This window comes from Fukomys damarensis, unplaced genomic scaffold (assembly GCF_012274545.1).
Source record: "Fukomys damarensis isolate Sample0158 unplaced genomic scaffold, DMR_v1.0_HiC HiC_scaffold_38, whole genome shotgun sequence".
NCBI lineage: Eukaryota > Metazoa > Chordata > Mammalia > Rodentia > Bathyergidae > Fukomys > Fukomys damarensis.
The window spans coordinates 13,100,473-13,114,807 of record NW_022900950.1 but is presented as its reverse complement, the minus strand read 5'-3'; the positions used below and the strand labels follow the sequence as shown (position 1 = coordinate 13,114,807).

General features: G+C 35.8%; 1 protein-coding gene across 1 annotated transcript in view; it reads right to left on the bottom strand.

Moving 5' to 3' along the window:
- Positions 1–7: 7 nt before the first annotated feature.
- Ankrd50 (ankyrin repeat domain 50) overlaps positions 8–14,335 on the bottom strand; it is a 39,090-nt gene continuing 24,762 nt past the window's right edge. The window contains exons 2-4 of the mRNA XM_010611243.3: positions 11,918–12,147; positions 2,569–6,116; positions 8–1,175 (exon numbers count right to left, since the gene is read on the bottom strand). Of these exons, the coding sequence (XP_010609545.1) occupies positions 2,572–6,116; positions 11,918–12,147 (3,775 nt within the window). The 3' untranslated portion in view covers positions 8–1,175; positions 2,569–2,571. The remainder of the gene's footprint in view (positions 1,176–2,568; positions 6,117–11,917; positions 12,148–14,335) is intronic.

The following is a 14,335-nucleotide window of genomic DNA, read 5'->3' as shown; positions in this document are numbered from 1 at the left end:
TGAAAAAAAAAAAAAAAAAAAAACAGTTAAAAATACATATGTGCTGTGACTAATGAATAAGCGATGTCATCTGTGAAGGACAGCACATATTACATTCATCAAGAATATTCATCCAACTGAACCATTACATTTAACCAACTGATTTTCAGTGGGGCTGTTTTGGTCATGCAGTGATTTACAAGTAGAAACAGCTGAGAAAGAAGCCAGCATTAATGTTTACACTGATAAACTACAGTTTACTTTGCTGTGAGGAAGAGATAAGGGTAGTCAATGAATAGTTCAGGGATCAAAAAACTACCCTCGGATAGACAGGTGCATCTCCCTCAGCGCACACATGTGTCTGAGGCATGGCTTTGTCCCTGAGAATATTCACGCCTCAGGAATGATAGTCTGTCTTTCTGGAGGTGGAATGACAAGCAAGTGGGAGGTGAAATTGCATCCCTGTGAATGAAAAGGAGCTCTGCTCTGCCTAGTCTGGTTGTTTGCTTGCTTTGACACTGTTAGCCAGAGATGAGGAGTATTCTATTAAGAAAGTCCAGATTTAAACTACTTAAAGCAGCTCCCTAATAGTAGAAATTATTTTTTGAAAATCTGTCAAGAAACCAATTTTTCTTACTGCAATGTTGCATTTACATAGAAACTCATTTCAATCCAGTGCTGAAGGTGTAGTGAACATAAAATAGTTCCAATATTTATTTTATTGAGCAACATTTTTAAAGATACAAGAAACAGGCCACACACTACAATGCAAATGTGATTGAAACATTATGCATTAAGTTTCTTTTGCCACAAAAAGAAAAAAAAAATACAAAGAACACTGCCTTTTCATATACACTTGACCGTGGCACATGCACATTTATCAAATCTTAAAATACTTTACTCAAAAAATTTCCAGCTTTATCGGGGAACTGCAGTATACACCTGCATTTTTTTCTTTTTAAAAAGTGCTTATTCTGTGTTGTGAATACAAAGCACACAAAAAAACTTTTTAAGCACAGAGGATTACAATGAGAAGGCAGCCTCACTCTTTAGGCACATTACAGTAATTAAGGTAACTGTACTGCAGATATCACATTCTTCACTTTTATTTCATCACATCAATAGGCATTTTGTTTTCATCCAGTAGTTGAGGAACCACTTCAATCACAATGTCTTCTGTTTCACAGAACAGGAAACTAATTCAAAGGTTAAAAAAAAAAGTTAATTTTTATATGTAATTATACATATTTTAAGACCTTATAGAAGAATATGTATATCCATTCATCTATGTATATGTTTATCACAAAGCACAAATATAATAAACTTGTCTATTAGCGATTCATTTTCATTATTTAACAATAAGTCACTTTTAAAGATTCTGCAAAATGCTAATCAACCTTAATTTACATGTTTTGGCCTTACATTGCTATCCTAAGAGTTGGAGCGGTGTAATATCAGAGCTAAATCTTTTTAAAATACGTGGCAGGGGAGAAGGAGTTGACTATTTCATACAAATTATTTTTAAATGACATTTTACTGCTTATCCGTGAATTCACATTGAAAGCTGTTTATAAGGGAGAATTCATTTATAGTGATATTTCACTTATCACACCCCACCAAAGCACAGCCCCCCAAAACAACCAAAAAAGGGAGACATCGGTTTGCTTAACAGTACATCTTTGTTAAAGGAAGAAAAACGAATGAGCAAAGTAGGACACAACCCTAGTATAAATGAGAAGATTCTTAAACAATTCTCAGATTTACTGTCAACATGGGAAATGTGCTCCTTAAAAATTATCCGTCACATAAAAATATGTACGTATCTATTTTTCTCTATTAATTAGTGTACTATCCTTTGTGGTGGAGAAAAGGCAAAACATTTTTATTAATAAAAAACTATTTTGTCTGAATATATTGGACTCTAAATATGCATTCTTGCCAAAACATTCATTTACCATCTTTCAGACCAATTTTGGGCACAGTATGTGAAAAACAGTACTTGAAAGATTTCTAAAAGATCTTCCATAATAAAGCTTTACTGATAAATACAAATAAAATTAACATTTATCAACTATCTACAGTACTATTTATTCAAACAAAAATACATTACAGAAGAAGCCACACCCTCTATCGCCATCAAAGATCTATTAAGAGGGGGAAAAATTCTAAATATGGAATCCATAAATAGTATATAAAGTCATTTATTAATGCACTTCTCCAGCACATTTTGACTGAGATATCACCATAGGTTCACACACTCTTCCAAATATAAGGAATATAGCATTGAACAAAACAAAAATTCCCACTTTCACAAGCTTATATTTCAGTCAGAGAGACAAATAGTAAACCTAACAGATAAACAAAAAAGCATGTTAAATAGTAAGTGCTTTAGGTAGCATGAAGGGGGAAGGTGGAAAGCGAGTGCTAGAAGTGGGAGAATTCAAATTTAAAAGGGCAATAAGGTAAGGAAGGTCTAGCTGGGAGATGAGCTAGATATTGGGTGAGGATTGAATCAGCCATGAAGTATCTATCCCAAGGGCAGTGAACTATACTTTTGATAGGTTATTCTGCGTGTTGGTGAAATATTACCTTTTATAGCGGTGTTTCCTTCTTATAGTTGAAGCTTGGGTCAGAACCCTCAATCTGAAGCTTCAGGGCTTGCTTAAGGCTTAATTCTGTCTCTGAGGAAGGGTACCCCTCCAATACTTCCTGAGGCCCTCTGTCCTGTACTGTCCGTGGAACTGAAACCCTACCAAGAAAAACCTGGTTGCTCTGAAGATGGTAGTTTGGATTTGTCATTATGCCATTTCTCTTCTTCTGTTCCCCACTTTGTTGGTGAATGAGAAACTGCTGCTGAGATCGGCCGATTTCCTGCGGAGTTGAAGGTATGATTTTACACTGAGATTCTGCTGGCACTTGTTTAGGTGGTGCACTAGTCCCAGATTTGGCAACGGGTCCTCTTTTGTCAAATTGAGTCATCTCGTACTCTAAAACCTTTGGCTGTGAGGAATTACTTTGTTTAGCTTTCTTCCCAGCTGATCCAGATTTACCAGAATTTTCTGATTTCCCCCCTTTATTTGCTTTAGTTGACTTCAAACTGGGCTTCACTTGACTCCACTCAAACTCACTACTTGGTGAATTGTGACTTTGTCCTAAGGACTGTGTTGTGGAAGATGGGGATACAATTGACTGTCGACTTCTACTGCGTGGCAATGAGTGCTGCTGAATTTGTTCTGTAAATGACAAGTTATGAAAGCTATCAATTGGTACTGTTTGAGCTGTCGCTGTAGATGAAGTAGTTCTCAAAGATGAATTTTTTGAGCTTTTCAGGGAATTATTTGACAATGATGATTTCTGCCGATCAACAGTAGAATCTGGAGATTCTGAGGGAGAACTGAATGCATGAGCTGGTCCATTAGGTAAGCCATGTAGTGAAGGCTGCATGTCCCCTCCGCCAGTACTGCCAGAGCTATTTGATTTAATTGTCAATGACTGCATTTTTGAGGACACTGATTGTAGAGGTTTTTGCTCCATTGTGTGAACAGGTGAGGGAGAACAGCCATTCAAACTAGATGCACCGTATTTTTCTAATAACTTAATTATTTGAGAATGTCCATTTTTGGCTGCAACACGCATGGCAGTACGTCCAAATTGATCAGCATGGTTTGGGTCAGCACCATGCTCCAGCAACACCTGCACAACATCAATGTGTCCCTCCTGGGCTGCGATACAGAGTGCAGTTGCACCTTGATTACATGTATGGTCAACTACTGCACCATGCTCAATCAGGAGCTGAACCACTTTCATGTGGCCCTGCCAGGCTGCAGACTGCAAAGCAGAGCGCTTTTCATTGTCTGCAGCATTGACATCAGCATGATAAGCTATCAGCACCTGTACCATTTCCATGTGGCCTTGCCAACAGGAAACATGAAGTGCTGTCCTTCCTTCAGCATCGCTTGCTTCTACATTTGCACCATTTTCTAAAAAGTATTCAGCCATTGTAAGTTGGTTTTCTAAAGCCAATATATAAAGCGTGGGCCTCCCATCAGCATCTTTATAATTAACATCAGCTCCATGGCTAAAAAGCAATTCAACAATGTCTCTGTGTCCTTCTAATGCAGCAACCCGCAGTGCATTTCTGCCATCATAACCTCTCTGATCAATGTTGGATTTATTTTCTAATAATATCTGAACACAATCATAATGACCCTCTTGTGAAGCTAAGATGAAAGGGATTCGTCCATCATTGTCAATCTCATTTGTTCTAGCACCTTGTTCAATAAGCGCTTCACATATTAACCTGTGGCCTTCGAAGGCTGCCATGTGCAAAGGTGTCCATCCAGCATCATCTCGGTGATTTTCATCTAACCCTCTGTCCAGGAGAGTGCGTACCACCTCGACATTTCCTTGTGCTGAAGCTATGCTGAGGACCGTCCTGCCTTCACTATCAATACTATCCACAGCTGCACCCCAAAACAAAAGTGTGTTTACCACTGAAGCATGGCCCATAGAAGCTGCTGCTAACAGGGGTGTTCGACCATTGTTATCTGTGTGATCTACATCCGCTCCTCCTTCTAGAAGCAGGTCAACCACATCAACATGTCCTTCATAGGCAGCTACCAGCAGTGGAGTCATACCGTCTTTATCACAATGATCTACTTCTGCACCTCGATCGATTAGAAGGCTAACAACTGATGCGTGTCCTTTACTGGCAGGCACACAAAGCGCAGCTACAGACAGTGCAGTCCTGCCATCAACATCCTCGTGATTTACTTCTGCTCCGTGGTCCAGCAGATGTTCCACAATCTCTCTATGTCCCATGTATGCTGCTGCTATCAAAGCAGTTCTACCTTCATTATCAGCTTTGTTAACTTCAGCACCATGCTGTAGCAAATTCAGTACAATATCTTCGTGGCCACCCCATGCTGCTGCTCTCAAAGCTGTTCGACTATCAGCATCTGCACAATCCACTTTTACGCCAGCATAAAGTAGTGCAGAAACGACCTCAGTATGGCCTCCCCAGGCAGCAGATCGTAATGCTGTCCAACCATCTTGATCGGTATGATTAATATTTGCTCCACATCCAATCAAACAATTAACCACCTTGGTATGTCCTTGCCTAGCAGCTAGAGTGAGTGGTGTATGTCCATGAACATCTTCTATTTCTAAATCTGCTCCCCTAGAAACAAGTAAATTCACTACATCAAGATTGCCACTGTATGCAGCATTAGCCAATAATGTTCTTCCATTTGAATCACACTGATTTACTGAAGCTCCATTATCTAATAATGTCCGAATGGAATCCTCTCTCTCTAAAGCTTGTCGAACAATGCATGATGTGCGATCATCTTCACTGTTGACGTGAGCACCAGCTTTAACCAACAGCTGTAGTACTTCTTGTTCCTTGGGAATTAAAGTAGACAGAGAGTCTCTAACAGGTGCACCATTCCATATCATCCACAGAGCTAACTCAGCTGTCTCTAATTGTAGGTTTGAATTAATTAAGTGCAAAGCAAATTCTTGTGCTTCCAATGGTGTTAAATTCTTTGCTTGACAGGTATAACTCATAGCCAACATTCTGTGTCCTTCAGCTGCGTTACATAAATACTTCTGAGTGCAGTGCTTCACATCTAGAAGCCATTCTGCAAAACTATAGTGAAACAGTATTTTAGTATTTCCTAGTCCATCAACAAGAAGTTTAGACAGGACATCTAACTTGCGTTGAAAGTCTTCCAAGGTTAAAGACATATTTTTGGTCCATACTGCATGATATAATTCCGTTATGGTCAAAGGTCGGCAGGCTGCAAGAATCACATTTAAAATAGGTTGAACTTTTGCAAACTGTTTTCTTACAAAAAGTCTTTGGCAAAGCCAGAGATAGAGACCATTTAGAGTTCCCGGGATGTCACGAATCTCTCTTAACATAATAAAATTTTCTACAACTCCATCTAAAACTCGTTCTAGATAAAGAAAGCATCCACTGCTTTTAATGTGCAGTTGATTTAACATCTCTGCAGTTTCTTTAGTGAGGTGTTGTCGCAAAGCTTCTTCTTGATCTAACCGATGAAGAATGTACTGCTGAACATCCTTGACAATGTATGCCTTCCGAAGGTCATCTAAACTTATTTTTCGAAAGCCTGAAGAAACAAAACAGCAGATGCATTATAGAAGCTGCCAAATCTTCAAAGAAAATGTCTTCAACATATAATAGACCAATAAAAAGGCAATTAATAAAATATATGGATGGCAGAGAAATAATTTCATTTTTGTATCAACAAATGGAAATACTTAATTCTTTCAGTGGTTTGTTGACCTCGGCATAAGAAGTTTACACAGCTATAAAAGTACCTTTGTTAAGATTTTCTGAACTCCTAAATGATTAAAAAAAAGTTGCAAGAGAAACAACAAATAAAACTTGTTTATAAGATGATGATTTTTTCACGTAAATAACTGATATATTTCCACCCATATAATGTACTTGAATATGTACTAGCCATAGTTATGGGGGGGTTATTTACATTTAATTAAGAATAACCTGTCACTGCCTTTAAATTCTTTATTTTAGAAGTTATCAAATTTAGATAATTAAGTCTCAGCCTCAATAAATAGTTTGAACCAATTAAGATATAACTTGGTTAAATTCAGCTTACAAAACATTAGCATTGTAAAAACAGAGCCATTTAATAACATTCACATTAACCTAGAAGCATACTAGTTACAGTTATTTGAAATTCTATTTCGTTTTCAGAAAGGAATTGTATCATGACCTACAGACACGAATTTATTATGTAATTGTGTATTTATCTTACAGAGGAAACAAAAAATTGCTACATGAATAAACTCTTCCAGGCATTAACTTGACCAGATTCACATTATGAAAGACCATTCTAACTTCCATTATCAACTGCAATGAGTCAAAACTAAAAGCAAAATCTTTTCGACAGGGCTGGGATAAATTCTACATGAGAATCATAAAGCCTTTGATAACCATAGCAGCAGTAGCAAATATAAAGATAAATGACAGACGTGGGAATTATTAATAAGAGCTAGATTATGTGCAGCTTGGTGAACATGGAGGAGGGAAGAGTAAAGGAATTGCTGAACATCTGGCATTGTTAAAAGGATTTAAAAAAAGATACCTCTGAAGGATAAGCAATAGCTTTGGAGAGAAAATTGATAAATTCAATTACGTGATACCAACCTTGAAAAACTGAAATGAAGCAGATAAATATATCGAAAAACACAACTCAATGTAAATGAAGCATGAAGAACAAATTTACTTTGTCCTAAATCTATATCAAAAAGGAATCTGTTCATATACACATATAAATAATAATTAAATGCTCAACATATAAATCATTTCAAAATATAAATTTCATTATGAAGACATAATTCCTGACACAAGAACTTCTGAAACACTGAGAAATTTGTAACAATCCAAATTTACCAATGACCTCTCTAAACGTTTTTCTATGTGTCCATTAGTGTTTAACTTTACAAATTCATTAAAATGATTTAAGACAAAAAAAGGGAAATACCTGGCTTGTTAATAAAATTTATTTAAAACAACAGTATTTTTATTACACACTATTTTTAAGCTTTCAATGTGACACGTGAATACAGATTAATTTATATGAAAGGTCACATAACAATGAATAAATACAATTTAAACTAATTGAGATCTCATGATTAAAACTTGAAATAATTAAAACACAAACTAGGCTAATCCTGTAAAACTCCATAGTAACAGGTTTGGTTTCTCAGAAAGGAATAAATAAGAGCAAGATTTATTGAGTCAAGTATTTTAGGGAAGCACTTTAAGTGCATAGTTCACATAACCTTGTATGACAAGCCCGCCAGAGATATAAGTATACCATTATATTAAAAAAGCTAAAGTACAGAAATGTTAAATAAATTTCCTGAAGTAAGTAGTGATTAGCATAACTAGGAATTTGATTGTTTTGTTTGATTTTGAAGTTCCTTCTTTTCATGAGAATAGGAACGAACACAAAGTTGTAGAAGAAAATACAAATGTTTGAGAGAGGGAATAGGGACACAAATTTCTATAAAGTACAGAATTTCATAAAACATTGATTTGAAATATTTGCAACTTAAAAATAAATCTCCCCCAGCTCAAACTACTCCATAATATGGATATTAATAGAAATTATGTGCATCATTAATAATAGGTATTTGTTCATTAAAACAGAGTGAAAAGGCCAAGGGTGTAGCTCAGTAGTTGATGGCTTGCCCGGCACATGTGAAACCACAGTAATTTCAGCACTTCCAAAAAATACAAAACAAAAAACTATAGCTAAAAATATCTATTAATCACAAATTTAAAAACCTTAAAGATATTGAAAATACATTGCTACAAAGCACTTAAAAATTGTAAGACTGACATTATCAAAACTCTTAGGAGAATAAAAATATAATTTACTGAAATGCTGAAACACTTCACTATTGAAACATTTCTCTTAAAACATTTCTTAGGTTCTAAAATCACATGGAGCTAGTCAAAGTAGAATGACAGGACCCATGCCAATACTTTTATACTGATGCTCACTGCAGTTACTTATTATCTTGAAGAATTGACTTAGAAAACATATGGGTTGATAAAGTATTGAAGTGAGAGCTTCATTTTATACCGTTTAGTAGAAAATATCTTACATGAATAATAAAATATAAAATATGGAATAGTAAAGGACACTACATTAGATTACATATAATGGAATGCACAATAACAATTTTAAAAAGCCAAACAAAATAGTTGCAAAGAATGAAAGTGAAACAAAAGCCGTACTGACAATAAGAAAACCCTGACTTACTGATAAAAACATATATAAAAGTCAGTAAAACGTCACAGAAAAAAAAGACAAATTGATAAAATTAAGCATGGGGATGAAGAATTAAATCATAAACAGAAAGTACAAATAAAAATGAGGGCATTTTCACATCTCAAATTAACAAACACTTGCTGGGATTTAGCTCTGTGGTTCCGCTGTCTTTTACGCACAAGCGTAAAGTCCTGAGTTTGATCCCCGGTACCCCCGCCCCCCAAAAAAAGGGACACAGATCTCAGGCCATGTAAAATGACAGATCACATGACCAACATCAAATTAACACTTTCAAAATATAATTTAACACTGATGGAAATACAAAGAAACAATATTTTCAGACAGGAATATAACCTGATATGTATATTTCTGAAAAGCAACTGATAATATATATTAATAACTTTAGTCATATTCTTAAAATTTTTACCCCCAAACTCAAAATTAAGTATCAATGGGAAAGTGACCAAATGTTTATATAAAACTCAGTTATTAATAATTAATATCTCAGGAGAGGAAATGAATAAAGAGAATCTGACCATAATCTAGTTCTGATTCCTAATTTGCTGCCATTTTCCAATAAATTATAGTTGAAAGGAAATACAAATTCATGTAACTGCAAATCACTGAAAGGCAGTTTTGTTCCAAGCTGTGTTCTAGATGCTAAGGAGATAAGCAGTGGACGAGAGGAAAAGCTCCTATTCTCAAGGAGACAATATCCTAGGGAGTAAGTAAACAAATATAAAATAAAAACAATTGTAAGATACACAGAGATAATTCAGATAAAGAGAGTGACTGCAAAACTGACTAGACAGGGAGCCAGAAATAGAGCCACAATAGAAAACACTGTTAAATACCTGAGTAGTACCCTAAATGAGAAGTTAGAAGTTCAAGGGAAGAACATTTAACCAAAACTTAAAATGTAAGACCCTAAAGCAGATAAAAACAGGTCTCAAAATAAATGTTGACTGATGAGAATGCAGAAAAAGAGAAACCATGGTTTTGGCAGGAATATAAATTATTTAAAGCATAATAACTGGTAATCTGGCAAAATTAACTGAAGTTCTAATTGTATATACTCTATAACCTAGCAATTTCCAAATTGTCGTGTTTTAGATTTGAAATGTCCTCCAAAATGTACGTGCTAACTGCCTGGCCCAAGCAGATGGGCTTTGTGGGAAGTGGCTGAACTGAGTGTTCCACCTTCAATGGACTGGGCCATTTATGAGACCACAATCTGATAGCATCTTTGGGATATGAATGCAACAGGAGGTGGAGCCCATTTGAAAGGAGTGGATCCTGGTGGTGGTGCGATCTTAGGGATTCTATCTCATCCTAGCCCTTTCCAGTCTGGCTCTCCTGCTGGCTCTCTGCATTCTGCCTGCTATCTTCTGTCTCTGCTAATCCCTGCTGCCATACTGTTCTGCTTCACTTCAACCCTAAAGCAATGGACCCCATTGACCATGGAATGAAACTTCTGAAACCATGGACCACAAAAACCTTTCCTCTTTAAGCCTTTTTTTTAAGGCCGAATAAACCCAAATCTAGACTTATAACACAAACCTTTAGCACCCTAATACAAGATGTAGACATGCATATTCATGAAGTATTTTTTTTAAAAACAGGTTGAATATTCCATAGCCAAAACACCTAGGACCTTAAGTATTTTCGTGTTTTTTTTTTAGACCATGGAGTATTTGCAAGCATTTATATGTATATGTATGTGTACACACACACACACACACACACACACACACACACAGATGGTGGTGGGGGATAGAGAGAGAAAGAGATGTCTTGGGGAATAAGACCCATATCTAAATCTAAATCCACTTATATCTCATACACCCCTTATACCTATAATGTAAAGGTAATTTTATATAGTACTTCAAGTATTTCTTGCACGAAACTAACTTTCACAAAATGGAATTTTCTACTTGTGGCATTGTGACAACACAAGTTTTAGATTTTGGTGCTTTTCCAACTTTGAATTTTCAGATGAAGATTGCTCAACCTGTAGTAAAAAACTGAAAATCTAAATGCCATGAATGAGATAGCAGAAATATAACTGGGAAATTTATTCATAGAGAGGAATATTACCCACATTTAAAACCAATAACCTTGATTTAAAAGGAGTATTAGGAATAGGACTCAAAATTTACTTTTGCTACAAAATGAGAATAATAGCAACATTTATGAAGCACTTACTAAATATCAGTCCTACATAAGGGAATAAAGCTGGTTCAAAAAATAATCACCTTAACAAATTAATAAAAGGTTTTGCCATACTTTAAAATGCACAGAACTACTTGAAACTGATTAATATGTTTTATATTCATGTACAAATTCCCCACAATAAATGTAATCATTATGTATTACAAATGTGTAATACACAATGTAAAAAAATATTCATAATAAAACTAATATGGCAAAATAATCAACGCAATTAACATCTCTTCAATTACACTGTAACTCTTATGAAAGGTCCTGCTTCACATTCTTTTTATTAACCAAAGAGTACAGAAGAGAGCTTCATATAATCTAAAAGGAATAACCCAACTTTACTGTTGTTAGAAAAAAAAAGTAAAAGAATAATGTAAGGCAAAAAGAAATATAACTATTCATGTACTTTTACACATTATATGAACTTTTCTCTTACAGATGAGAAAACATGAAAATATTTCAAAAGGTATACTAAAGGGCTATTAATTCTCTCTTCTTTCACAAAGAAAAATACCCAGAGTAACTGCTATAGGTTTTTTTTAAGTCCAGAGGCTTATCTACTACCCCTAAGATGCTATGCTACTTAGAAGCAATATAAACCGCCACGATATAACAGCACAGCAAAGGTAGCCCCACAGATACACAGCAGCAAAGATGGCATTCAACACTGCTATTCTTTTACTAAGGTAGTCAGGAAAAGAACTTGGAAAAGTAATTTTTATCTGTTTTTCAAACGCGCTATGGATTGCTTTTAATATAATATTAAAAGGCACAGTACAGAAGAGCTGAGGCAACATCCAGATTTTCAACTGCAGACTTTGTTCTAAGCAAGAAACACACATTAAACATTCATTTGGAAAGCAGTAAGGAATTATGCTTACCAGTAAACATTTTAGTAACGGCCTTACTCTGTTTCCTGGCAGAACATAGAAGCAATAGCCATGGTGGAAAGAACTCATGGTGACCAGCTAAGAGCTCTGCCACAGTCCCCGAGAAGCTGGTCGACGTCTGTTCACCTTCCGAGATGGTACACCCTTCATCAACAGAGTCCACGAGCAGGTACAGGCTCTGCTGTGGAGGCTTCATTCCCGAGAGTGGGAGCAGAACACACCTGGAAAACACAGCACGGAGCAGTTTGAATGTGGTTGACTAGAAACATCAGTATTACTAATTATGAATGTTTTGAAAATAAAATAAAGGCCAGGTGTTCAGGTGCATGTGTGTAATTCCATCACTCTGGGAGGCTGAGGCAAGAAAACTCCAAGTTTAAGTCCAGCCTGGGCAACTCAGCAACTTAAGAGAGAACCTGTCTCAAAAATACAAAAAAAGTGAATCCCCAGTACTGTAATCAATCAATAAACTTCTAGAACAAAAAATGTTTTTTGTCTCAACTCTTCAAGAATACTAGTCTAAATAATTCACATTTCCAATAACATCACTATAAAAAATACAGTGATTGAGTATGTGTGTTTATGTGTATATGTGTTGGTAATTCAGTATACTATAGGATAAGAGTAGTAGAAAATAGACAAAACTAGATCTCAATATTCTCTCTATCTTTTTTGAGTCAGTGAGGAAAGGCTTGAATTGTACATGACAAGGCTGTAAAATCTGTGGCAGAGGGAAGTAAAAACTTCGATTATCACTTTATAAAAAAGTAAGAATTCTATAGAATTTAGAAAGGTTTTATTGTCTCTCACAAGATTACAGCACTTCATAAAGCTTATAACATACAAAGTTTACTTTAAAAGACTGTACAAAGATAACTATATTCTAGATCCCATTTCATGAATTTCCGAATTTCAAAGAAAAAAAAATTTATCAAGTTTTATTCCATTGAATAGTGCATTTCCTATTCAGGTGATGTACCTAAGGCTGAATATAGCTGTTTTGTAAATAAAACAATGCTCATTCACTTTCAAAAACATTTACTTGATGTCTGTCATGTGCTCAATAAAATGTTTAGCACGTAAGAGGGTGAAGAAGACAAAATCCATCCAGTAATGAGCAACAGAAATTCATGAATATTTTCTACAACTCCCTTCTAAATCAGTCAGTAATTCCAGACACCAAAATCCAACTAACTACTGTGCAACAATCAACGTTTCTAAACTCTCAAATACACTTCTGTCTGGAACAGCATGACCCTAACCCAAATGCCCACTGTACCTTTTACCTGTGCTGCTACAACCACTCACTGACTTCCCTCTGCAGCAGTGAATTTTCAAATGCTGCTGCAACCACACTAGGCTTCTTTCAATGACCTCTGTCAGATACAAGTACAGAAGGGCCTTTTCACTTGCAGTTTCCCCTACCTGGTATGCATTTCCTTTCCTTCTTCGTGGAGGGTAACTCCTCCTTTATCTACAATTTTAACTTTAAAAGTCACTTTAAGGTCAAATTTTATTATCTGGATTCACAGCATCAATAAATTCTCTTTCACTGCACATCAAGTCCTGCAATTTGATATTTCATGTCCATCAATTTTTTCTCTTTAGACCTTAAACATCAAGAGAATAGAGAATAGAAACTAAGTTTGTTTTGCATATCAATGTACTCCCAGAATTTAGCATGGTGCTCACAATAGATTAAGGATGACACTGTTGCTATCTACAATGAAAGAGAAGTATCTTCAATGCAGTGTGCTCACCACTATCACAAAAAGTAGTAAAATTACTAACACAGTAAATAAGAAGTGATCAACATCAGAGATATGGAGGCAGGGAAGCAGAGAATATTAGAGAAATGCTCAAGTAGGAGATGCTCAGGTGAACCAAGTTTTGAAGAACCTATTATAACTCCCTAGGCTGAGAGAAGGAAGGCAGGACAATCCTAACCGAAAGGAACAGGCTCAATTTAGGAAAACCTACTTTATTATATCTTTCGTACGTATTTTGTCTTTTATGAACCCAAAGAAGGGTGATGAAAAACCAGTGACCCAGGAAGAACATCCCTAATCTGAAAAAATCTGAATTCCAAAGTACTCCAAAATCTAAAATTTTGAGCACTTCAAACAGTAAAGTCTATGCAAACACTCTAACATCAAATAAAGATGTGGAACACTTCTGGTTCTTAGCACTTTAGATAAGGGATACTCAGCCTGTACAGCCATACAATATAGTTCATGTAGTATATAATGTAGAATGAGAATATGGCTAATCCATGCCAATTCAGTGTTGTGGGACTACACAGGAGGCAACCTAAACTAATTTCGGTAGGGAAGATGTGAGGAGAGGTCAGAGAAGATGGGAACTGAGGTTGAAGTCAAAATAGCTAGGAGTAGAGGAGGAGACACAGTA